The sequence below is a fragment of the Lissotriton helveticus genome, chromosome 12, assembly GCF_964261635.1.
Source record: "Lissotriton helveticus chromosome 12, aLisHel1.1, whole genome shotgun sequence".
NCBI classification, from domain to species: Eukaryota; Metazoa; Chordata; class Amphibia; order Caudata; family Salamandridae; genus Lissotriton; species Lissotriton helveticus.
The window spans coordinates 69,841,489-69,868,106 of NC_136073.1; the positions used below are offsets into that span (position 1 = coordinate 69,841,489).

A 26,618-nucleotide genomic window follows, 5' to 3' on the forward strand; every position below is an offset into this window, starting at 1 on the left:
AGTGAGAATCCCAGACTGTGAAGAAGGTGAATGGTGTGGGACCTGTTGGCGGTGCACAGCTGGGCCGACTTCGCTTGGACAAGCCAGTCATCCAGATAAGGGTAAACGTGAACGTTCTGCCTCCTGAGGTGCGCAGCCACTGTCGCCAGGCATTTTGTGAACACCCTGGGCGCCGTGGTCACTCCGAAAGGAAGGACCTTGAACTGATAATGCCGACCCTGAATCGTGAATCTGAGGTATTTTCTGTGTGATGGATGTAGTGGAATGTAAAAGTATGCATCCTTGAGATCCAAGGTTGCGAGGAAGGCTCCCTGGTTGAGCAACGGAATAACTTGCTGCAGCGTCAGCATGTGAAAGTGTTCTGCGAGAATATACTGGTTTAGGGGTCTGAGGTCCAGAATGGGTCTGAGGGACCCGTCCTCCTTTGGGATTAAGAAGTACAGGGAATACACTCCTGTGCCTTCTTCCTCCACCGGCACGAGCTCGATTGCCCCTTTTTGCAGCATGACAAGTACCTCCTGCTGCAATAAGTGCAAATGCTCTGTGGACATAGGACGGTGTTTTGGTGGCATGTTGGGTGGAGTGGACGTTAACTCTAGACAATAACCGAACTGGATAAGTTTCCTGACCCACGTGTCTGTGGTGATGGATTTCCAGACTGGCAGTAAATGCTGGAGCCTCCCCCCGACAGGTGTTAAGTGGTCGGGGGGCAGGGGCAGGGCGTCACTGCTTGGTGGTGGCAGAGGAACGGGAGTTATTTCCACGGCCTCTGCCTTTGGCACTGTTGCCCAGATAGCCGCCTCTACTCTGCTTGGTGTAAGAGGACTGCGCCCCACTTTTAGTGTATTGCGTTTGCTGGGACATCTGGCCTCTGGAAACACCTCTATTGCCTGAGCGACGAAAAGTACTGCCCCGAAACTGTTGGGACTGGAGAGCTCCCATGGACTGTGCAGTCTCTGTATCCTTCTTTATTTTTTCCAGTGTGGCATCCACCTCAGGTCCAAACAACCTATCAGGGTTGACCGGCTGATTGAGGATGGTGGTTTGTATCTCCGGCTTGAAACCGGAGATCCTGAGCCATGCCTGACGTCTTAACATCACACTGGTGTTAATGGCCCTGGCCGCGGTGTCCGCCACGTCCAGTGCACATTTAATAGAAGCGTTGGAGAGGAGCTTCCCCTCTTGAATGAGCATTTCCGCCGCCTCTTTATACTGATCGGGTAGATGTTGTAGCAGGGTCTCTAGTGTGTCATAGTGCGCCCTGTGAGAAGTTGGCCTGATATGCAGTGCTCACTATTCTAGTGAACACTATGTATCAGTCCAGACAACCCTTATTGATGTTTGGTTGTAAGTCAACCTGATAGACCAGCTATCCTAGTAGCATGGACACGTGCAGTCTTTAGGCTAAACTCTAGAGGGCGTGTTAAGCCAGCTGTTTTACCATCACATATACCCCTTGAACACCAAGTGAAAGGACACCACACAAGTTGTTATAAAAAATAAAGTATATTTATTTATAACAAGACTACCCTGGCTCTTTATGAGACAGGGAGCTAAGCACACAACAAAACTCTTAAAGAAATACTTAAAGTCGCACAATTTACACAAATGCCCGAGGGGCACGAAAAACCATATACTATACAAGTGGAATGCGAAATACTAGCAGGTAAGTAACTATTCTCATAGGCTTTAGGATCGCTAGGACTGGACTACTGAACCTTTAGATTACAAGCAGGAGGCCTAGGGACGTCGTGTGCAGAGTGGGAACTCTCACGCGTAAGGCGGGAAAAAGTCTATGGAGGCTAGTAAAAGCAAAGTTAGTGTTTTCGGGCGAACCCGACTAGGTAGGTCAAAAACGAAAGTGGATCTAGACACTTAGAGAGTTGGTCTACGCTGGAGCACCGGAGTACTTGGTTTACCTAGCCCAGGGGCTGCGGCTGCATAGGGTTCAAATGTCGTCGGATTTCTTCGTTGATGAACCAGGAGCCTGAAGGAAGAAGTTGCTGGCAGGCGACCAGTGAAGAAGTTCTTGGGGATCCAAGCCTGGATCGGAGAAGAGGAAGACCTGTAAGCAGAGGGGACCAAGTTCTGAATCACTAGCCAGTGATTTAGGTGGGCACCAGAGTGGCACCGGACGAAGTCACCTCAACCAGGTGAGTGGGCGCTGCTGGGCTCTGCAGTCTCTCGGACCAGGAGGCGTTGTCGGCGACCAGGATGGAGGTGCGAGCTGTCCCACGAAGATATCTGCTGTCGACGTCGCTGGACCCAGGATTGGGGCAACAATTCTTGGCAAATGCAAGCCCACGCGGTGGACTGAAAATGGCGTCTGGAGTGGACCAGGAGGGTCCAGGGTGCTCCTCTGTTGGAGGGGAGCAAGGGCCAGTCTGGAGCAACCAGGCCAGCGGTGTTTGTCGTCGAAGTTCGTCGTCAGAGTGCCACTAGCCAACGGGCAAGCGACCTGGACAACGCGGTGAGCAGCAAAGAGCAGAAGGGCCCCACGCAGATCTCGTGGATGCAGGGGAGCTGAACTTCGGTGCTGGAGCTGCTCGGGGTTGGGGCTTCTCTTACCCCAAAGCACTCGGTCGAGGGTCACTCGGGAGTCGTGCTGGGCAAGCGTCGTGCAGTCTTGAAGATGGCCGGTCCCTCGAGGTCTCGTCACACCCACGGGTCTCAGCTGGGCTGAAGATGTAGGTAGAGGTCAGAGGTGCCAGGGAAGCCGGTTCTCGTCGAGCTGGGCAGTCTTGATCCAGAGGAGAGACTTACAGCAGACCGCGATGCTTGGATGGTGCCTGCTGCTGCAGGGTGACTACTCCTTAGTCACAAGGGAGAAATCTTGAGAAGAGTCTTGAGTTCCTTTCGTGGAAAGTCGGTTCAGGATTCAAAGATGATCTTCTTTGGAAGGGGGCCTGCTCCTACCTTTATCCTGCAAAAGGGGGCTGGCACGCGACTAAGTCCTGCCCTATGGGTGGGACTAGGAGGGGGGTGGTTACACCCCTCTCCTTTGGCGGGCTTTCCCCAGGCCAGGGGCTGGAGTGCCCCTGGAACTGGTTTCAGCCGGTCTATGCACAGTGAGCACCGGGGTGCCACTTGCAGTCACCTTCCTCTGTAGCCCTGCCTACCTGGAATACACAAAACCCTGTCTGGGACGGTGCTGGCACCGCCCCTGGCAGGAAACCCTTTGTCCTTGCCTCCTGCTCTGGGAGGACTCCCAGCAGCAGGAGGGCAGACTTGTGTCTCGGTGGCAGCATCCATTTTGTGGATGCTAAGGCTATGTCTGACTTTAACCGGGGTTACAGGTTACATACATGTCGTGTCCCTCTAGAAGGGTGGAATGCTAACCCCGTCGCCAGAATTGGCGAGGGGTTAGTATTCCAATTCGTATGACACCTTACTCGACATGTTTTGATAAAGCGATACCAGAGTTGGCATATAACCGCGAGGATTATAATGCACTTAAGAGTATATGGTATGCGTTATCATGGAACAGCTATTAGGACTTGGTTCCGCAAGCTGCAACCGGGCTCAGCTCATGCCAGAGCACCATTTCACATTATTCCAAGCACTCTGCCTTCAGGATTGTTAAGGCCTGCCATAGGAGTGACTGATAGGAATACATGTGTCCATTTTAGGGTTAGATATAGGTATACTATATCTAAAGCAAATCTACACCACCTTGCCCCAGCTGTCGTGCAGCCAGTTGTGTCAGATTTGGATGGCCAGCCAGGGGTGGCATAATACATGCTGCAGCCCCTGGAAGGCCCTGGGTACACCTATGCCCTGGGTACCTAAGGTACACTGTACAGGGACTGGTAAGGTGACTCAGTATCCAATTAGATATGTACCTAAGGTACATGGAATCCATTTTACAGAGAGAGCAGTAGGCATGGGGTCCTGAATAGCAGGGTCCCAGGTCAACTAAGTCAGAAAACCAGCAAAACACCAGGAAAAAAGTTGGGGGCAACCATAGTCCGGCATCCACCTTCCTACAGCCCTGTCATATCTGGCCAAGAGTGCCTGAGTGTTTGAGATACGCCAGATATTGGCTGCTTGAGCCGCCACCCTCTTCCCTGATGCCTCCAGCACTTTAGATTCCTTGTCTGGGGGAGGAGCAATCATCACCAGTGGTTTGTGAATTCACCCTCTTCCGGGCATTAGAAACGACGAGAGTCCAGTGGCAACTGGCCCTTGATATAGGTCGGGTCGCCAGGTGCCGGCCTATATATTTTTTCAATTCTAGGGTTGACCACCCTGGCACGTGTGGGTTCTTTAAAGATGTCCGCAGCATGTTTGAGAACCCCTTTCAACATTGGGAGAGTTTTGACAGTTTTCTCTGCTGTGGAAAAGTTATCAAAAAGGAAGTCCACGTCAACAGGGTCAGCATGCAGCTGGACGTCGTGGTTTGTAGCTGCCCTCTCAATGAGAGCATTAAATGCCGCAGAATCCTCAGTAGGAGAGGTTTTGACATTGTACACTTGAGTGTCCGGGGCAGTTTGCGGATTTCCTGGGTCCCCTGCATCTGCCCAAGAGTCCTGGTGATCTTCAGGATCAGTGGTGGCAGGAAAGTTATACTGTTAGTCATCACCTTCCCCAGCCTCCACATCTGAGTAAGTGGGTGGGGGTGTAGCAACTCTTGGAGTCTGTGTAGCAAGTGGCTCAACCAGAACCGGGGAATCCGTAGAAGGCTTCTTGCGCTTCAAAGGAATCGTGTAGGACTCCAAAGGCTGCGTCGCCGTCATCTTTCTCTTGTAGAGGGTAAGTTTACCGGTGTCGGCGTCGATAAAGTGTTCCGACTGTTCCTCCACCAAGGGTTGTCGATGCTTCAAGCTCACAAGCTGCGTAGAAGGCTTCGACACAGCAGACCCTTGCACGGGCGCGTTGGTGACCGACCTAGGTGCGAAGGCCTTCGGTGCCACCTTAGGCAGTAACGTAAACAGGAGCGGCGTCGAAGACGATGGCGTCTTGGCAGCCTGCTTCGAGGTGGAAGCATCCTTCGGATCGACCGCGGAAGCCTTGTTCCGGATGCGTTGCAGTGAGTCCGACACCTGCTTCGTAAAGGAAGCGGACGGTTTAGTCGACCCGACAGACGTCATCGGTCCACCAGCGTGTGAAGACTGGAGCGTCGATGTCTTGGTCTTCTCCGGCTGAGGTACAGGAGCAGCTTTCTTAGGTGCACCGTGTCCTCCTTCCGCGCAGACGGCCTTTGGCCCCGACGACTTCGGGTCGGCGGCCTTGGTTCCCGGGGTTGGCGCCCCAGTCTTCGGCTCGACGCCCTTGCTCGATTTTGGATCGCCGCCCTTGACCGACTTTGGCTGGTCGCCTTTGGTCGATTTCACCGGGTCGACAGCCTTCTTCGGCTTCGGCTGCTCCGACATAGCGGAAGACGAGGGGGCGGCCAGAGGGACAGACGTCGTCTGTTTCGTTGGCGTTTCCATCACTTTCGGTTTCATCGACACCGAGGGTTTCACTTTCGGTTTCGTTTTGACGACCGGCGGCTCCGCAGAAGTGTCCGTAGCCGGGCCCGTAGGCGAGGCCGTGGATTTGGGTGCAAGGTCTTGGGTAAGGCCGTGAGGCGATCCCGCGACCTGAGCCTTAGTGATTGTTCGAACGGGGCATAGCTTTTCACCCGAGCTATATTCCATGGCCCCATAGGCCTCATTGTCGTCTCCTACCTCGTCGACTACTTCTTCTGCATCGAGCGCTTCGACGTCCGCGTCGTAGTCGATCTCCTCCGCAGGAGGTGAAATCTGCAGATGAACTTCTTGGTCGTCTGGTTCTTCTCTCTTGAAGATGTCCACAGGCGCCGGGGCCGACTGCTGGGCCTCCAGGCGCGCCACGCGCCGAAGACGAATCGTTTTCTTTGATCGAAACCGGGAACAAGCCATACAGTTGGCTTCATTGTGGTCCGGCGACAGGCACTTGTTGCACACTGGGTGGACGTCGATGTGGGGATACTTCGATCCACACACGGGACATTTCTTGAATGGGCTCCGTTCCATGATGGAAGCCTTGTTGCGTTGACTGGGCCTCGAGCGCCAAAGAGTTACGCGACTCCTCGGGACGTCCGACTCTGGAACCGAGCCGGAACAGAGTTGGGCACCGAGCGCAAAAACAATACCGACGGTATAGGAAAAGGCCTTCAGGCCTTAAGAAAAGTCTATATCGATTCCGAACTGGAGATAACGAATATACATCCGAACCCAATGGCGGAAAAAAACAATCTGGGGATGGAGTCGATGCCCATGCGCACTGTAGTCCAGGGGAGGAGCCACCTATCTCGTGATACTTCGAAGAATCTTCCAGGACAACAATGTGCAATCATCCGGGCCCAACACTAGGCGGCGATCTATGCTATAGATATGAATTCAGCAGCCCACATGCCTCGAACATGTTATTTCACCTACCCTTAGTCTAAAGAAGGCAAAATAACTAGGCACAATATATAGAAGCCTGGAGTAAATAAGTAGTCATACTCAGCCCTGCCAAGTACCACGCATCATGCATTAGGCCAGCGATACTGTACGGCCCGGAGACCACTTGTGGCCCTCTTGACCTTTACATGCCCGCCCCCCCCCCCCCCCTCCGTAAGATGCTGCTGTTTAGTTGCTGAAGGCTAATATTCAGAAAAAAATGTTAAATACATGGGCAAGCATTTATTAACTTGTAAATAGATTTGTGCCCCTTCAACATGTTTTTAGACCTCCTTACACAATATCCCGGACCCACACCTGTCTGAGTACCCATGCATTAGACGAACGCATTTCAGTGTGGTGGTCCGCATCGCCGCACTGAAAAACTACGTATTTTTATAGCGCCTCATCAGCTTAAGCCAAGCGTTGTTGGCCCTATCATTACGCTAGCTGCTGCCCACGGTCCGTGCTGCATGCAGCAGGCTTGGGGGCGGTTTGCTCTATGTTGGATTATGCAGCAGCTACAATGTAACAAGAAGTTAATAATCACCCACAGCACAAAATCACGGATGTGACGTAACTCAGTGTGCAAATGCCCAATGGTGACTGCTGAGACACAGCCAGGAGAGAAGACACTCCGTTACTCACGCACATAGGCGGCCCAGGCCGGAGCATACCACAGCGCAAGCGAGCAGCACAGCAGTATTTTAAACTCTACGTTTGTCGGTGAATGCAGCTGGGCCCACCACTGCTTGCACTGCGTATTGTGCAAAGCAAGTCTGACGACCCGCGTCCCTGGTCCACCCCAAACTGCAGCCGGAGGGGTGGTGCCTGCAGGTAACCTGAACTGCAGTGCAGTCCAGCACTTGTTAACTTGAGTCCTACCACAGCAGCTGCCCGCAGCCAAGCCTGAGCCCATGCAGGGGAGATTCATTGCGGTAAGCTTGCCCATGAGGGTGCTGTTCGCAGACAGTAAGTGTGCCACTTGACAGATCAATTCTGGGGTTGTGTTAATGTGGAAGCAGCTGGTTACAGCTCAGAGGCCTGGCTTTGGTTAAGGAGGTAGCATTTTACAGCTGAGAGTGGTTTTGTGGTCCAGTGATGAAATTAGGGAACTTGGCCGGGGTATCGATTAAGTGTTAGTCATAGAATTTCATTCATATTTCACAGAAATTATGAAAATGTCACCTGAGCAATGCGAAAAATTTGGCAGCTGTGCATACGGTTTTCAAAATAAGGTATAAAAAAACCCAATCAAGAATAATTTTCATATTTGTCCATGCTTTGAGTAGTGCAAATATAATTCTGCATTTCCAACCATGTTACTTACCAGGCTGGCGTGGCCAGGGCTTTGCTCCCTTCTCACAAACTTGCTAACTGTGGGCATGCCGTGGGGCGGACCTTCAGGAGGCCGTGAATTAGAAGGCACGCGGGCATGATTTGCTGGTGAAACGGCCGACTCCATTTGTACCCTCTGCACCCTGCTTTCTTTAAGGTCACTTCCTGTGCGAGGCAACAAGCTGCTGTGGTTATCTCCTGCTGCAGGCAAGTGTTGCGGCTGGTGATGTTGAGGGGGTGGTAGACGGCCCTGAGGGGCTGGTGGTGGTACAGTGCTTAAGTGGTGGACAGGGCGATTGGAGCTGTAGGAGGAGGGCAGAGAGGAAGTGCTGGAATAAGAGTAGAGACTGGGAACCGAAGCTCTCTGTTCCTGTGTACACAAAGAAAACATGATTTAGTATGGAGTAAAAAAAAAAAAAAAAACATTTGTAGGCGTGAAAACATTTAATGCTGGTTCACAAAAAGAAAACTTACAATACAAAACATCCATCCTAAACTTAGGCAGGCAACCCTTAAGCATAGTGCAACCCACTAACTGAAGCTGAACTCATACCAGTCCTCCAAGTAGATGCAGTTGTCAAAACTTCGTTATACATTCTGAGAAGTCCCAAAAGACTATTTGTTTTAAGGGGAGGGAGGGGGTTCTACAAACGTAAGTAAATTTCACTTTTGTTTTGCTGACTGGACTATAACCTGTGTCTCACCTGCGTACACTCCAAATGACGTAGAATGTAGCTGCAAGGTACTACTGCAATCTACATTCTTAGGAACACATGTCACCAGCTTTACAAGCCCTATAGTAGCTTAAGATCACCATAATGCTCTATTTCATAGCTCTCTTGTGAGGGTCCAGTTGCACAACTTCACCATGTAATACACTTACGAACCCAATACGACCCTTTGGTTTCATCTGTCAACCCCACAGCTCAATCCTGGGGCTGTGGCACTGAAGGAACAAAGGTACCAGTGTAAAACATTTCAACAGCACCAGAAAAATTGAAGAAGAAATTGACACTCAAGCCGTCAAACGCCAATTTATAAAAAATAGACTATTTCAGTACGAATTTAGACACTAGAACGGAAAAGGTCCGCTGGAGGGTTACAGAGATATTGATTTAACAACCAATAATTTTCACTCAACCACGAACAAGCCACGGCAAAATCAACAAATTGAACACCTAAACACTTTTTCAGGGGAAATATAGGCACGTGCCAATGCAGTTGGTCCGAAGTACTTGGAGGGACCAAAACTAGCAGGGAGCTAGTCGGCTGGGCCAGCAAGGTCCTCATAGTTATCTTCACAGAAGAAGCAGTCCGTCAGCAGTTCCAGCCACTTTAGCTGCATTGCAATGATTCCTAGTGAGTGGTCCTGATACAAGGGCTAAAGGATGCTGCAGATGCTTTAAGGAGGTTTTGGATATGACACAGTCAACTGAGGTCTTCCTGCAGGGATTTTGCAATCCAAGTCGATGGTGAGGGGGCCTTGGTTGCAGGGTCAACGTCCTGAGAAGTTCTCTACGGTCTGGCTGAAGTCCAGTCGCCACTGGAATGCCATTCCCCATGGTCACAGGTTAATCCTTCATGGGTTGATAACTTTCCTTCAGAGGGTCCCAGCAACTATCCAACAGCACTCCCAGGCTTGCGTTGGGTCTTGATACTCAGTGCTGCACGGTGGCGCTGGCAGCGGCTTGAAGACTTTGGACTACCAATGTGCCCCAGCAGACTTCTTCAGCTGTTGTGTCCCTGTGCTGCAAACAGGAGGCTAGTCAGCTGGCCCTTGCAGTTGTCTGGGCTTGACTGGGCTCTGGGGATGGCCTCTCCCTAAGCAGGGCACGGCATGCAGTCCCTCTCTTCGCTAGCCACTCGGTGCAGTTCTAGTTGGTACAAAGAACCACCCGGTGCAGTTCTAGTGTGTACAGTCTCTCTTTTCTGGTTTCAAGGTGCAGAAGGGAAGTCCTCCTTCTGAGTCAGTCAAGCTCTAACTTATGGATACCAGGGGTGCCCGATGTATGTTCAGAAAATGCCCTCAGTGTAGGATACAGTTGGTAGCCAATGGGCTACCAAACGTACTCCCTCCTGATGACCACTCCCTAGGAAGTGTGGTATCTAGGATGCACCATTCAGCCCACTCCCAAGATGGCGAGACCCCTCTCACGGTACAAAGAGCTCCCTAGCCCAGCCCCAGAGGTGCAGCTACCAAGAAGCTACACACCCCTGGATAAACCTGCTTGACAACTGGCTTCTCATCCCTACCCCCAGTGCCAGGCTGTCTGACTAAACAATAGAGCAGCCCCTTTCCTTAGTGTTACCCATTTGCCCTTCAAAGGTGATGTGAGAAGCTGGCCTGGTATATGATGTCCACTAATGCAAGAGGGCACCCTGCATCAGTCCAGACAACCCTTATGTGATTTAAGAGGTCTTAGACAACCTTAGAAAAGAAAATTGTGTAAAGGCTCGAAGGGTGGACCCATTCGTCTTGTAAGTACAATGTTAAGATTCCATACTGGTGCCGGAGGTATTCTGGGTGGAATGACTCTTTTTAAACCCTCCATAAAGGCTTTAATCACAGGAACAAGGATAAATGTTGGCTGTTCTGCAAATATGCATTAACTGCTGCAAGGTGCAACCTAATAGATGTATAGGCGTGACCAGTTTGATGTAGATGCAGAAGGTAACAGTGTTTTGAACAGATGCATCTAAAGGATTAATCTTCTCAATAGATAATACATGGTTTCCATTTTGCTGCTGATCAAGCTCTGGTGGTAGGCTTTCTTACTTCTATCAAGATATGCATACAGTCTGGTGACAGGTTCAAATATCCAAACTCTATGATTCAGGAGCCAAATCGCTAAATTCAGTTTCCTTGAGTTTTGGTGCCTGTTTGCTCCCTCGCAGTGAGAAGGCTGGAGTTGAGATGCAGCTTGTGGTGTGGAACCACAGATAGTTTTAACAGTGTGGTGAACCAGGGTTGACTAGCCCATGTGGGGGCTACTAGAATCAGTTTGAGTGTTTGCCAGAGCTTAAGCGTAGGAAAATATCCCTGAATAATTCAGCCATAGGGCATTGCCTTTGGTGAGAGGGTGTGGGAACCTGGAGGCGAAGTTTGGACATTTTGTGTTGTCCACTGTAGCAAACAGATCCATTTGTGGGAATCCCCATTCTCAAAAGTATGGAATGAGAACTCTGGGATGAAGTTCCCACCTGTGTATTTGCGGCTCCCTGCTGAGGTGTTCGGCAATCTGATTGTTCACCCCTGGAAGGTGGTCTGACAGAAGATGAACTCTGTGATGGATTGCCCAGCTCCAAATGGTCTGAGAGAGGCATGACAGCCAGAGACTTTGCCTAGTAGGTGAGACTGAAAAGCTTTCAGCGCTAGAAATACTGCTAGAAGCTAGATAGGTGAAGTGTAGATGTTTGTGCTTGGTGTCTCAGAGACCCTGGATTGTGTAATCATAGAGATGGGACCCCCCCACCAACCGGATAGAGATGCGTCCGCTGTTAGCACGATATGTGGAACAGGGCCACCCTTTTGATAAATTTTGTGGATTCTACCACTGCAGTGAGCGGTGGGTGCAGCTGTCTACCAACATTAGATCTGTCAATTGACCCTGTGACTTATTCCATTAACATGCTAAGCATTCTTGTACAGTACGCATGTGTAATCTTGCATTAGGCACTATTGTTATGCATGATGCCATCATTCCTAGCACTTGCATGAAGGTTCTGGCTGGTAGTTTTTGGTTGGACTGGAACTGAATGTAACAGTTTGAATATTGTGAATTCTGGCTGCATTGGGACAGGCTTGAGCTTTGAGTGTCAAGAGTCTCTCCCAGAGAAGATTGTGTCTGTGAAGGCTGCAGGTGAGACTTTTACGCGTTTACCGTGAAGCCCAATCGGTGGAGTAAGTCTAGCATGATCTGAGTGTGTTGTAGACAATTGGTGTGTGCTGGCTTTGATGAGCTGCCACTACTGTTAGTAATTTGGGGCAGTAGTTACTCCGAAACGGAGTACCTTGAATTGGTAGTGTTTGCCTGCTATCACAAATCTGAGGAATTTGCGATGTGCTGATGTATTGGAATGTGAAAGTATGCAACTTTTCAGTCCAGTGTGGACATAAAATTGCCTTGCTGTAGAAGTGGAAGCACCTGTTGAAGTGATACCATATGGAAATGTTCTGACAGTATGTTTTGGTTTAACACTCCTATTCAAAATAGGGTTTGAGGAGCCGTCCTTTTTGGGAATTAGAAAATATAGAGAATAAACCCCATAACCGTGGTAGTGTAATGGAACTGGTTCTATGGTTCCCTTCTGTAAGAGGGATTGCACCTCTTGAATGAGTAACTGTGAAAGGTTTGATGACAATTTGTAAGTGCGAGGTGGAATGTTTGGAGGATTGGTAGTAAGCTTCAGGCAATAACCATGTTGGATAATGTTGATCACCCATTTGTCGGTTGTTCTGGATTGCTAAATGGGAAGAAACTGTCGAATTCTTACCTGACAGGTGTTAAGTAATGGGGGGAAGTGTGGGCAAGTCACAGTTTGTTAGGGGAAGGGTAGTTATAAGTTGAGGCACTTCTACCTCTACCTTTAGAATTGTTTCCTCTATACCCTCCTCTATAAAAATCTCTAGAGGTAGAGGATTGGGTATTGCCTTTATAAGAGCGAGCATTTGGGTTTGAGGAGGAGGTTTTGGACCCTCCTTTGTAAAAAGAACGACTAAAGGAGCCTCTATTTGATGGGGACTTAGGTGCTCCCATGGAATTTGCCACATCCGTGCCCTTTGTAATTTTTTCCAAAGCCTAATCGACTTCAGGACAAAACCGGTGTTGCTTGTCAAAGTAGGTGTTTAAAATTGATTACTGAACCTCAGGTTTAAAGCCTGAAATGATGAGCCATGCATGCCTCCTGAGGAGAATACTGGTATTTATTTCCCTAGCAGTGGTGTCAGCAGCATCTAAAGCACGTCTGATAGAAAAATTAGAAATTAGTTTGCCCGCTTGAACTAACGCTTGTGCTTTTCTTTTGTGTTCATCTGGGAGATATTGAAGCAGTTGCTCCATCTCATCCCAGTGCGCCTGTCGTACCTAGCTAGTAGGCCCTGTGTATTTGCGATGCGCCAGTGGGTTAGCAGAGCGGCTACACGTTTACATCTATGGAGCTTAGATTCTTTATCTGGGGAAGGCACACCACCAGAAGTTTGAGAATTAGCTCTTTTGCCAGCATTGGACACTACGAGGGAGTCAAGAGGCAGTTGACCTTTAATAAAGATAGGATCAGACGGCGAAGGTTTATATTTTGTATTGGCTCTAGGAGTCCAAATGTGTGCTTGCATTTCATCTACATGCCTCATCTTAACCTTCAGCATGGGGAGCTTGACCTGCGTGTGGACCCCATTGTTTCAAATAAAAAGTCGTCTTCTAATGACTCTTTATGTAACGCCACCCCATGGTACTCTGCTGCTCTAGTAATGAGTTACTGAAAAGCCACATTATCATCAGGTGGGGATGGCTTTGCAGGGTAAAGATCTGGGTTATTGTCTAATGGAGGGTCAATGGTGTAATCCTTCCATGGGTCTACAGGCAACTGGATATCTTCCTCTTTAATATCATTCTCTTCAGGCTGTGAAATTGGAGATCCTGGAGGTGTAATGTATAAAGGACCTAAATGTGGAGCAGAGGGTGGATGTGGATGGGATGGTGGGCAGGATAAACGGGGCTGGTAGCCACGTCCTTGAGGGTCCTCAGAAGGAAGCTTGTGTTTAACTGGAGATTTAGTATGAAAATGTCCTGTATCAGGGTTGATATAAATCTTCTTTTGTTTGGGATCCAGTTTGGGATGAACAATGTCAAAATTAGTGTCTGAAGGCTCGGAGAGGCTGTCTTTAGATTTCGGCACCAAAGGTTTCAATGCCGGGATGATTCTGCTTTTAAGAGTGGAAGGTTTCGGTTTCGAAGCATACTTTTCTTTCAGCGTGGAGCGTTACAGCTCCGAACCAGATTTGGGCTTTGAATCTGGAGGTTTCGGATCAGACAAGGATTTAGCCGACTCGGTCCAGAGCCGAAAGGTTTGACTGTCTGTTTTGGTGCCGAGCCGGAAGGCAGGGCATGTGCATCATCGTCTCGGTGCAGACCTTGGCCATAAGGCAGAGGTGGTGCTGAAGCCTCAGGTCTTTTGGGCGAGGGCTTAAGGGGTAATCGTTCATCGGTACTCACTGCACCCTGTCCTGGAGGCACGTCTTCTGACTCCATGTCTATTTTGAGTTCCGAATCAGACTACGGAATAGAGAAGACCTTTTCTACTGCCGCCTCAATCTTTTCATGCTCAGATCTTTCGGTTAACATATCTGGAGTGTGCTCTATGTTTTGATATTGCATTTCACGAAGTCGAGTTAGACGATCGCCAAGAGTCTTCTTGGACCGAAATGATTTATATGCATCCCAGTCTTCCTCCTTGTGCTCTGGAGACAAGCACAGGTTACACACTTGATGCGAGTCGGTGCAAGGGTACTTAGCGTGGCACAGAGGACAGAATTTAAACGGAGTCCGTTCCATCGACAGAAGATTGGACCGACACGGTCAGGCGTGAAGGCTGCCCACTAAGTTTGATTGAAATTGAAGGATTTGTTGACCGAAACGATACACGGAGAAGTGGGACCCGTGTACAAAACAATACAGTCGAGGATAAAGTGGATTGTGCACAGAGGGGAACCTGAAGAACGTTTTTGAACCGATGGGGGGAATTTTTTTTCTCCCACAAAGGAGATGATGCCCATGCGCATTGTCACAGAAAGGAGGGGTCACCTTAACTCGTGACTGCAAAGACTTCTTCGGATAACAACTTGCAAACATCTGGACCCAACACTAGACGACAGGAGTATGCAAAGTAATTTCTAATTTTTCTATCATCTTTATAAAATATGTATTTTTAAATTTTGTCAATAAACAAACAGAACCTTAGTTGTTAATGTGTTGCCTCTCCCAACTGTCATTGTACAGACAAGATAATACACTTGCCTAGGCTGTTATTTTTCATATATGTGCATCTACAGCACACATGCCTCGAACCAATTGTTTCTAACTTAATTGGGCCAAAACTTAATAAAGCATAATTTGTAGTGCTGCGTAGAGGCACAGTTTTGCAAAGGAAAGAGTTCATCTTGAGTTGCTGATTGTTGTGTTCGGGAGTTAAACTGGTATTGTTGAGGTGAAAACCTTGCACATGCACTAATCTTGTTAAAAAGTGTTATCCAATGAAATTTGCCTTTTCTTGACACAAATGTTAGTCAACACTGCACCATAATTTTGTCTTTAATGGCCCAATAATTTCAGGGGGCCTGCAAATGTCTCATGTAAAAGTTCAACAACTGAGTTTCACTATAAAACTGAAAGTTTTTTCCTGAAAAAAGAAAATAACACAAAGGAACAAGATAAATAAAATAGTAATATGGTAAACTGTAGGGTAAAATAAAATGGAATCTGCATTTTAAAAATACATTTACTTCAAGACAAAATTAAAAACGCCAAAAAAATACATTTACTACTTGTACAAAGTGCAGCTTCCCACGTTTCAGCCCACCAACACAGACAATTGGTCAACATAAACGTCCCAAACCAGTCTTAGTCAAATCCGCCTTGAACCCCCCAGTTCTCTGCCCTTATTAGTACCTGGCGTTCTAACACTGCACTCTTCCTTTCATGACTCCACGAGTCTCCATGTATAGGGTTCCACAGGCCAGGCCTGGGTAGGGGGTGGTAAGCTGGGGCACTCTGGCCACTTTGCAGGGATGCGGAGTTTCCCCTTTGCTAGCGAAAGGAGAAGGGAGTTAATATACAATGGACAAAAAATATATAGCACTCTGCAAGAACGTATCCAGTTGCTTGCAAACCTTTTGAAGGTTAGTGAAACACTGGTCAAGGAGTACAAGAACTAAAACATCCTTAGGCAAAACATTACACATTCTGATGGATACTTATAATCGCAGATTACTCACCTTTAGAATATTCCCCAGGAGCCAGACTATCTGGAAACTTTTCAAAGCAATGCTCCTGTGTGCCTTGAGGCGACACCATGCAGATCCACATAGGCTTGGTTCCATCCCGGAAGAGTAGCTGCATATAACCGCCACCCCGCACACAGACATCAGTTACTTTCTGTGCTTTTGAATGCTGATCCTGAGCTCAGCTCCTACTTTCGGTGTTTTGACAACTCTCAAAACAAAATCCAGTGTTTATCCTCTCGTAAAACTATATGCTTCCAACTATGCAACTACTGCACATAACAGATTGTGGCTACAGACCTGCATGAGGTGTGTCTTTGGTATCAGGGCACGAGTACAAGTTGTGCGATGATTGCATCTTCATGCACCCAGAGGAACCAAGTGACCACAAAGCGAAGCAGTATGTCACCCAACACAGGAAGAAGTCACTGGCCTCATAAGTCCTGCTCAAAGGAAAGGGTGCAGACGTACATCTTCAAGTAGTCATCTTTGTGGTTGAAGTCCATCGAAAACTTAGGAAAGAAGTGGGTCTGGATCCCATCCTGTCACTCAATGAAAAGAGAAGTTATGAGGCCCTAAAAGTACCAATCAATCTCACTCCTGGTCTCCAACTGAGGAGCCGATCCAACATTTCATCCTGAGGCACCCAGAGTTCCATGGGCCATTGGTGACACCACAGCAGGTCACAGCTATTAAAAGGAAGCAATTCTGCATATCTTTAATACTCTTCCCCCACCCTCTGGTGTGCCTTCAAGGCCAAAGGAATTCGGATTTCAGCCAGCGTATCCATCCTCAATGCCATCTGATCTCCTTGGACCGGTCACAGGTTCAGCACTGAACGGACTCTGGTGCAGACTTCCACTCCAGCTCCGAAACCTGCATTGGCCCCTCCATCCCAAACTCTAGATGAGAGTCGGATATCCAACCATTACCGAGGTTGTGCTCTGTAGCGCACACACCTCCTCTCCCCCTAAACAACCCGAGCCAGAGTCTATGCTTTCACTCCCACAGAGGCCCCCCTCAAAGGCTCCATTGTCGTTTGGCTCACTCTGACCATAGCTTCCCATCACCCAGAGAGGACAATGGTGGGGGAGAGAGACGATTCACGCCTGCACCTTATAATCAGAATGAAGACAGACTTTACATGGAATTATAGGAGACCAATGAGCTTGATGCTTCCACGATACAGGGTTGGTTTTGCCTACGGGCCTTCAATGGAAGAGAATGTTTCATTTGATAAAGTAATTGGTTGAAAGGCTGCGGTCTTGGACCTACAACTGTTTTTAGCACAAGTCATGACTAATGTCCTTACAGAAGTTTTTCAACCTGAACCAGTCTCATCTGAGCTCTTGCTTCTGTTCAATGAAGAACTTCATGACATTTTGAAAGGCACTTGGTCCAAGCTCTTTTCTTGCTCACCTGTCAGGAAGCAGGTTGGCAGGTAACAATCCTTTATGGGTTCCGGAGTAGCGTGCTACTCGCCAGAAAAGCGATTCAACACCCATCAGGGATAATAGGTGCTATATGAATGCAAACCTTTCTTCCCCTTCTATCCCTCTCACTCCAAATAACTAATATCCACCACTCAAATTACTTTCATATTTCACCACACTAATTGACCACTGATCCTTTATGGGTTTCCAGAGTAGCATGCTACTTGCCATTAAAAAAAGCGCTTCAACACCCTATCAGGGGTAACCAGCGCTGTATAAGGAATATGCTACTTACCAGTATGCATCTGTTCTTGGCATGTAGGGCTGCTGATATTCATATCTTGTGCATAGATCGCCGCCTAGTGTTGGGTCCGGATGATTGCACATTGTTGTCCTGGAAAAGTCTTCGAAGTATCACGAGATAGGTGGCTCCTCCCTCGGACTACAGTGCGCATGGGCATCCTCTCCATCCTCAGATTGTTTTTCGCCATTGTGGCAGGGATGGAGGATTTTCTTCCCCCCCATCCCCCCGCACCGAAGGCTGGACACGATCACAGGAGAAACGACGGAGAAGTAGAGGCTACACCGGAGACTGGATGCGACCGGAGGCTAGGGCGCCCTGCCCAGAGGAGCGAGTGAAATGAGCCCTAAGTTCAGCAAGAGCTGCAGGGGTGACAGAAGACCGAAGCCTGCCCCCATTGGTATCGGTGGATAACCGGTAATCAGTTGTCTGGCATCGCAGGGTAATACTGGTTTGGAGCCCTGGTTTGTGCTCATACAATGCACATATATCTACGAAGAGGAAGGGACCGAGCCAACCTCAGACAAAATCACTGCTTCTGCAAAAGTCTACTGGCAAGATTCTGCTGGCAAACTCAACTCAACAGGCACACAGAGTCTTAAGGTATTTACTTCTCCCATCGCAACCTCCCACCCGCCTGCTCACTTTCAAAAACTACCTCCTTTGTTCAAAATGGCTGGGGCCATAAAACTGTAGGAATAAATCTCCCCCCCCCCCTCCCCCCTTACCTCTGTTATCCACGAGGCTCCTCAGCCTAACTCCCCCACACAGAGATAAGAATTCCTCCCAGCTAGACTGAGCATGGCTTGCTCAAATAGAAAGAGAAATTCCTCCCCTAAGCTCAAAGTAATAGCAGCAGACAGAGGACTAACATCTCTAGGCCCCCTGCCTGCATGACTGAGGGGAAACTGCTCCTCCCTGCTATCTATGTAACAGCAACAAATAGAGGACTACTGTCTACATCTCACCTATTTGGCGGCCATTTTAGACCAGTCTACCTTGTGGGGGGCCATGCTGGACTAGTCATTTTCATCACTATCGGAACACAGACTAAGTACTTTGTCATTTTAGACTAATCCCAGCTACAGAGTACTTTGCGCAGTGATGTATCTACACCCTCTTGGGAAAGAATGCCTGCCGATTATTGCAATATTATATTTCTACCTATACTTTGAACATCTGTAGTGCGCAGATTACTACCTCATTTATGAATGACTGTCTGCCTATTATTGGATTATTACACCTCTACCTGTATTTTGAACAATTGTAATGCACAGATTGCTACCTCATATACCTTGTTAGTGCAGTATTATATTTCTACCTGTATTTTGAACACTGGCAATGCACAGACTACTACCTCAGATACCTTGGTCTCTAACTAATGCCATTTTGGATTTTTGTTTCTTGACTCATGTACTCTACTGTCTTCATCTGTGTTCTGCTCTTACAGTCGTTCCTATTCTGTACATTTCCGCAACTGCACCCATCCTCGCTTTCCTCTCCTGTTATGCACCGATTGCTATCTCATATATCGCATACCTCCTCTGTATTCCGCACTACTCTACACAGCTCTGCAACCTGCATCCATTCTCACTCTCCTCTCCTGTAATGCACCGATTGCTACCGCATATACGTCTGGCTGCTCTCTAGGGTCACGTATACCTACCTATATTTTGAACATTTGTAACGCACAGATTGCTACCTCATACATTTTGATTTCTCTCTAGTGTCACTCCTACCTGTATTTTGAACATTGGTACTTCGCAGACTGCTACCTCATATTTCTTGGTTGCTAATTAATGTCACTTTGATGTATGATTTTTGACTCATGTAAATTGCTGCTTGCATTTGTACCCTGCCCTTATATACTATCAGTACTATACCTACACTTACACCTTGTACTTTGGTTGCTAATTAATGACACATTGATTTGTGATTTTTGATTCATGTAAATTGCTGTTTGCAGGTATATCCTGCCCTTATATACTATCAGTATTATACCTACACTCCTATCCTGCCCTTATATACTTTCAGTATTATACTTACACCGTGTACTTTGTAATTTACCGTATGTATTTGCTCTATTGCACACTCTTATATCCTGGTATGCTGGTTGATCACTAGTGCCACTTTGTAATCTATAACTTACTACTGTGTAACCTACTGTAGGCATTTGTTTTTCTGCACATGTGTACCACTATAGTGCATTAGCGCATTCCCCCCATACCCATCTAATCCATCACCGCAACATGGATCCTATCGGCAAACACACATACAAAATCAACTACCCACCATCACTCACCAAAAAAGCCGCCAAACGCTTTAAACACAACTTCATTAGGTCACACCCTGAAACTCCCTTTGTTGACAACTACTTCTCACCGGTCAATGGATCCCTGAACACTGATATCATCTTCCACACCACACGCAGAGCTCAATGGAGAAAGGCGTTCCTCATCCTTCTCTCCGTCTCCTCCACCAGAAAATCAGCTCATAGCCTAACTCTCTCCATCACACCATCCCTAGTCTTTCCAGGCAGAGCCACCATCACTATTTACAATAACGGGTTTGTCCTAGCACAAGCTACAGACAGGAACCTGGAACTGCTAGACAACTTGTTCGACACCTTCAAAGAACACCTCTCCAATTCACGGACCAACACTCATATCTCCTCCAGTCCCACCAACTATGACCTCACAGCTACATACTCCTCAAGCAGGGGCACACCTACCACCCCAGACCTCCCATCCCCCACCCACATTCCCACTATCCCAACTCAGCTCTCAAGCATAGACACAGATCGCTCCCCCTCATACACCACTCACACCCCCGCCCCTTCTACCAACTCGCGGACCTCCACACATACCCTCAACACTCCTATCACACCTACAGCGAGCATTAACACCCCGCTCACGGCTAACAGCACAGCTCCCACCCTTAACACACCTAACTTAGTCCAGTACCAGAATAACACGCACTCCGACAAATCCCCCCTTTATCCCCCCCATTCTCAGTCCCCATTACCCTCTAACCAACTACGCAGAACATACCTCCTCTCTGAATTTAACCCCCACCCCCCTCAACAGGATCATCTCCAATGACGCTTCCCCTCCCACTCTCAGCCCCCACTATCCTCCCTGCACCCCCACCACGGCTATCAGTCTCCCAGACTACACCTTGACCCCCCCGCCTAACACCAATGCCCTCACTCTCACCACCAACGTCCTCCCTACCTCATCCACACCCCTCCCACCCAAAAGCTTTCCCCTCCCTAACTCCATCCCGCACACCAACACAATGCAGACCTGCTCAAACACCAGCCCTCCCCCCCAGCTGCACACGAATTCCCTTGTCAGCCAATCACTGCTGACTGCCACCACCCCCCCCCCCCCCACACACACGATGGACTACATCATGGCCACCCGCACACAGATAAAAGAAGACATACACACCATCAAAGAACTACTCTCTACACACCCTATACACCCCTCACCCACCCCAACATTCCCTCCCAACTTGTCCCCTACTCCGCTGGCTGACTCCCTCACTCAACACGCCCCACACCGGGCGTCAATCCCTGCTCATAGGCGCAGCAACTGCCCTCGGCCCCCGCATCACCCTTGCAATGCCCCACGCAACTACACCGCCCCGCCCAACTTGTCCCCCACCCTTCCGACTAACTCTCTCACTCAGCTATCCCTCAATCTGACCTCAATCCCAGGTCGTAATCGCTACAACCGCCCTCGTCGCACGCACAACTCTTCTTCTGACCTCGACACACTCACCCGTCTCCGCTCCTATGACCCAGCCCCCCAAAATAACACAACCACCCCACACCTCAACATTCCCACGATACACTCAAATCCCCTTAGGCCGCCCACACTAAACAGCAGATTCTCCATCCCCAATAACCTGAGAAAAGTCCCTCTCTCTCTAGAACCATCTACCGCCCTCAACACACCCCGTCTCAAATGCACTCTTCTCAACTGCAGACCAGCCAAGAAACATTCCGCCGCCATTGCTGACCTCCTCTTATCGCGGGACCTTGACCTAATCATCTTGACAGAAACCTGGCTAACTGAATCTTCGACACCTATAATGGACATATTGGTTCCTCCCGACTACCCCATTATCAGGCTCGACAGAACAGGCAAAATATGTGGTGGAATCGCATGCATCTACAGGAACAACCTCTCTGTTCAGAAAGTCAACTCCACCTCCCTACCATCCCCAACATCCTGGGAATACATCTGCCTTGACATTATGAGTGAGGGCAAACCGATATGCGCGCTTCACAGCATTTACCACCCACCCAGGGACAACTTCACTTTTTCCCAAGAAATAATGGAGTTGATCTCAACCAATTCCGGACGGCAACTCACCCAAATATACCTTGGTGACTTCAACCTCCACTGGAACGATCGCAACGACGCAGTGGTAAATAGTCTTAAAAATTTCCTTGATGCCCTTAACCTCACCCAAATATGCAACGGCCCAACCCACGAGAAAGGTTCTACCCTCGACCTGATCATCTCCAAAGAGGACTCTATCCAACTCGAGTCCATCCAACCCTGTGACTGGTCAGATCATATTGTCACATTTTTTATCAATGAAAAAGTCAAAGTTAACCCGGTTCAACTCTCCAAGCCCAAAGTCTGGAAAAGAGACTCGAAAAAGCTCAACCCAGGCTCTTTGCCCCCTAACAGTTGCAACCTCCTACTGCCACCGACAAGCGCTACAGACGTCCAAACTCTGACTGACCACTATCTCAACGCTATGACATCTATAATTAATGAGGCTGCACCTATGGAGCTGAAAAGAGTCTCTACTAAAATCTCCAAACCATGGTACGACGGGAGTCTCAATGAGGATAGACGAGACATGCGAATGGCAGAGCGTACCTGGAGATCAGCCCCCTCTGCAATGCACCTAAAAGAGCTGAAGAAAAAGAGAAACGCCTACTTCAGGAAAATAAAACGCTCAAAATCAGACTTCTTCAGCCTCCAACTCGACCAAGCAAAAAACCGCCCGAGAAAACTGTTTGAGCTAATCAAAACACAATCCAAGGAACAACCCCAACCGCTCAACACTAGGTGTGAGGCACCCTCCTGTGAAGACTTCGCTGCTTTCTTCATCCAAAAAACTGACAAAATAAAAAGCGATCTCCTCATTGATGCAAGCCTCTACTCCAAACCCCAACGCCTAGCACCCACTGAACCAAAAAACAATGCTACATGGTCAACCTTCGGCACATACTCGGAAGAAGAAATTGGCAAACTGCTCAGCACCCTGAAACCATCCAATCACCTCCCTGCCTCCGCAGTAAAAGACTTTACCCCTTTGCTTCTCCTTCTCTGGACTAAAATTATCAACAGCTCACTCCAACAAGGAAGCATACCTGACTCTCTCAAAATTGGACAGGTCACACCTCTACTAAAGAAACCTACAGCCGACCCCTCTGATCTTAACAATTATCGTCCCATCACCAATATTCCTACTCTCGCCAAACTATTGGAAAAATGCGCACAACTACAATTGACTAAACACATTGAGCAATTCCATCTCCTCAACGCCCACCAGTCAGGCTTCCGAGCAGGACACAGCACAGAGACTGCTATGACTCACATAATCGACGACGCACTTCAAATGCTAGACCAAAACGACACCTGCCTCCTCATCCTTCTAGATCTCTCTTCAGCATTCGACACCGTTAAACATGAGAATCTACTAGAACTACTAAATACAAGAATGGGTTTATCTGGAACTGTTCTCAAGTGGTTCACTTCCTTTCTTCACAACAGGTCGCAGAAATTCAAGAGCAACAACCTGATGTCCTCGCCAATACCTGTAACGCTAGGCGTCCTCCAAGGATCCTCCCTATCCCCAACTTTGTTCAACCTAGTCATGGAACCTCTCACCTCCTTGCTACAAGCATCCAACGTAAACTTTCACATGTACGCCGATGACACTCAGCTATATCTCAAGTTACAATCCCCCAAAGACATCTTACGTCTGAACTCAACGATCAGGAGCACCCAATCTTGGCTGGCTGATAACCACCTCAAACTAAACGCTATGAAGACTGAGTTCCTTCTGATCTCACCTCCCACGAAAATATCTACCACACAAACATGGCTTAAGCACCTAACAGCACTCAATGTCCAACCGACCATAGTGGATTCAGCAAAATCTTTAGGCATAACACTTGACACCAACCTCAACATGCAGCAACATATCAGCAAGGCAACAAAGGGAGCGAACTTCCAGATCAATACTCTGAGGAAACTTAAACCCTACCTCCCAGCCAAAGACTTCCAAACAGCAGTACAATCGCTAGTCATCCCACGTATTGAATACGGCAGCACCGCCCTCTGCGGACTCCCCCTAACTACTACCGCACCACTAAGAGCTTCGCTGAATGCTGCGAGACTCATCACTGGGTCAAAAAAGCACTCCCACATTACCCCTGACTTGAAATCCCTGAACTGGCTGCCTTTTGAAGCCAGAATACAGCTGAAAATCGCCTGCATGACACACAAGGCGGTACACCTAAACTCACCCGGCTACCTCGCTCAGAAACTGACAATCTCTGGGGGAACTAGAAACACGAGAGGCACAAACAATCTTCTGCTGAAACCTCGAAGATTCCGGAAGGAAAAAACTTACAAGCGCTGCTTCTCAGGATTGGCGCCTAGGATTTGGAACTCACTCCCTCCCGAAACCAGGCTTATCTCTTCCACTACACTCTTCAAAAAAGAAGTAAAAGCTATCCTCATGGCTAAATACACTTGATCTATCATCTCGAACTCTGTCAACACCTTGCACCGATCTGTTTTGCATGCTTGACTCATTTACTTATTTGTATGAGTTGTTTTATTACTCACGTGATGGCTTGCAGCCACCTATTTGTACTATGTGATCTATTGATTTATTGTTTGACTATGTTCCCTCATGTACCCCTCTATGTAAAGCGCTCTGATATCTGTGAAGATCTTGTTCGCGCTATATAAAACTTTGAAAATAAAAATAAATAAATGATACAGTAAGTGATGTCCATGCTAGCTAATAATTCGGAGTGCTACAGCTGCGACAGGCACAGGGGAGGGCGATATGAATATCAGCAGCCCCACATGCCAAGAACAGATGCATACTGGTAAGTAGCATATTCCGTTCGAGGCATGTGGGCTGCTGAATTCATATCTTGTGCATAGAATGTAAATCAGTCTTCCTCTTAGCGGCGGTTGCCCGTGCCAGCTGCAGCAGTCTGAAAAAGAGTTTTGAGAACAGCCTGTCCTACAGCTGCTTGCTGTTTGGAGTGTACATCTACGCAGTAGTGTTTTGTAAATGTATGTATGGTAGTCCATGTGGCTGCTCTACATATGTCTTCTAGAGTAATGTTTCCTAGGAAATCCATGGATGCCCCTAATTTGTGTGTTGAATGCGCTCTTGGGGGTACTGTTAATGTGCGTTTAGCTTTTTGATAACAAATTTGTATGCACTTAACAATCCACCTGGCTATACCGGATTTGGAAATGGGGTTGCCTTTGTGCTGTGGGGAAAAGGCAACAAACAGTTGCTTAGTTTTTCTGAAAAGTTTTGTCCTGTCGATATAGTACAGGAGAGCTCTTTTAATGTCTACTGTATGTAGAGCTCTTTCTGCCACTGAATCTGGATTTGGGCAGAACACTGGCAGTTCTATAGCTTGATTGATGTGAAACTGATATACCACCTTTGGCATAAATTTAGGGTTTGTTCGTAACACAACCCTATTTGCGTGAATTTGTATGAATGGCTCCTGAATAGTTAGGGCTTGCAGCTCACTAACTCTTCTAAGGGATGTCATCGCCACTAGAAAGGCCACTTTCCACGTTAGGAACTGTATCTCACAGGAGTGTAGCGGTTCAAAAGGGGGTCCCATTAGTCTGGTGAGAACCACGTTCAAGTTCCAGACAGGTGAAGGTGGGTGTCTAGGAGCAATTACTCGTTTGAGTCCCTCCATGAAAGCTTTAATAGCAGGCACTCTGAAGAGGGAAAGGTGCTGCCTGTTCTGAAGATAAGCTGCCACAGCAGCTAAATGTATACGTATGGAACTGTAAGCCAGATTGCATCTGTGTAAATGCAACAGGTAACATGATGTTTTGAGTAGATGCGTCTAGCGGGTTTGTCATTATTGGTGCAATAGATGACAAACCGTTTCCACTTCGCCGCATAGCATGCCCTGGTAGTAGGTCTTCTTGCCTCTTTGATAATATTCATACAGTCAGGAGGCAAGTTGAGGTAACCAAACTCTATGACTTCAGGAGCCAGATCGCAAGGTTTAACTGTTGCGGATCGGAGTGCTGAATGTCGCCATGGCTCTGCATTAAGAGACTGGGTGTTAGCTTTAGTCTTTGATGAGGCACCACGGAAAGCTCTAGGAACGTGGTGTCCCTACCACGGTTGCCTCGCCCATGTTGGAGCAACTAGGATTAGCGTCATGGAGTGCTGGCGCAGTTTGCGTGCCACCAGCGGTATCAACGGTGCTGGTGGAAAAGCGTAGGCAAATTTGTTTGACCAGTTCATCCATATCGCATTGCCCTGAGACTGCGGGTGTGGGAACCTTGCGGCGAAGTACCGGCATTTTGCGTTTTCTTTAGTGGCGAAAAGGTGTATGTCTGTCTGTCCCCACTGTTGGAAGTATGGATGTAGCACTGAGGGATGAATCTCCCACTCGTGCATCTGTTGGCTGTGTCTGCTGAGCAGATCCGCCATCTGGTTGTCCTTGCCTGGGAGGTGTTCCGCCATGAGGAAGATGTTCCTCTGAATGGCCCACTTCCACATGCTTTGCGCTAGATATGACAACTGTGGAGAGTGTGTTCCTCCCTGCTTTTGTATGTAGTACATGGCAGTCATGGTGTCCGTCCGGATAAACACGACTTTGTTGCACAAATGTACTTTGAACGCCTTCATTGCCATGAAGATTGCCATCAGTTCCAGCAGGTTGATGAGCATCTTCTTCTGTTGGGTTGTCCACAGCCCCTGGACTGTGTACTGGCGGACATGCGCTCCCCATCCCAGGAGAAATGCGTCCGTTGTCAGCACTATTTGTGGTACAGGCTCCTGGAACGGTCGACCCTTGCAAAGGTTTTGTGGGTTCCACCAAT

The 26,618-nt window shown here is 48.2% G+C and overlaps 1 protein-coding gene across 9 annotated transcripts in view; it reads right to left on the reverse strand.

Moving 5' to 3' along the window:
• The window catches only part of KDM6B (lysine demethylase 6B), a 960,064-nt gene that overhangs the window by 90,711 nt on the left and 842,735 nt on the right, over positions 1-26,618 (reverse strand). For 7 of the 9 annotated variants that reach the window (XM_078670455.1, XM_078670453.1, XM_078670454.1 and 4 more), the window contains 2 exons: positions 15,410-15,547; positions 7,738-8,115 (listed from right to left, as the gene is read on the reverse strand). In XM_078670455.1, the coding sequence (XP_078526581.1) occupies positions 7,738-8,115; positions 15,410-15,547 (516 nt within the window). The remainder of the gene's footprint in view (positions 1-7,737; positions 8,116-15,409; positions 15,548-26,618) is intronic. The other 2 variants (XM_078670459.1, XM_078670460.1) reach the window with 1 other exon arrangement.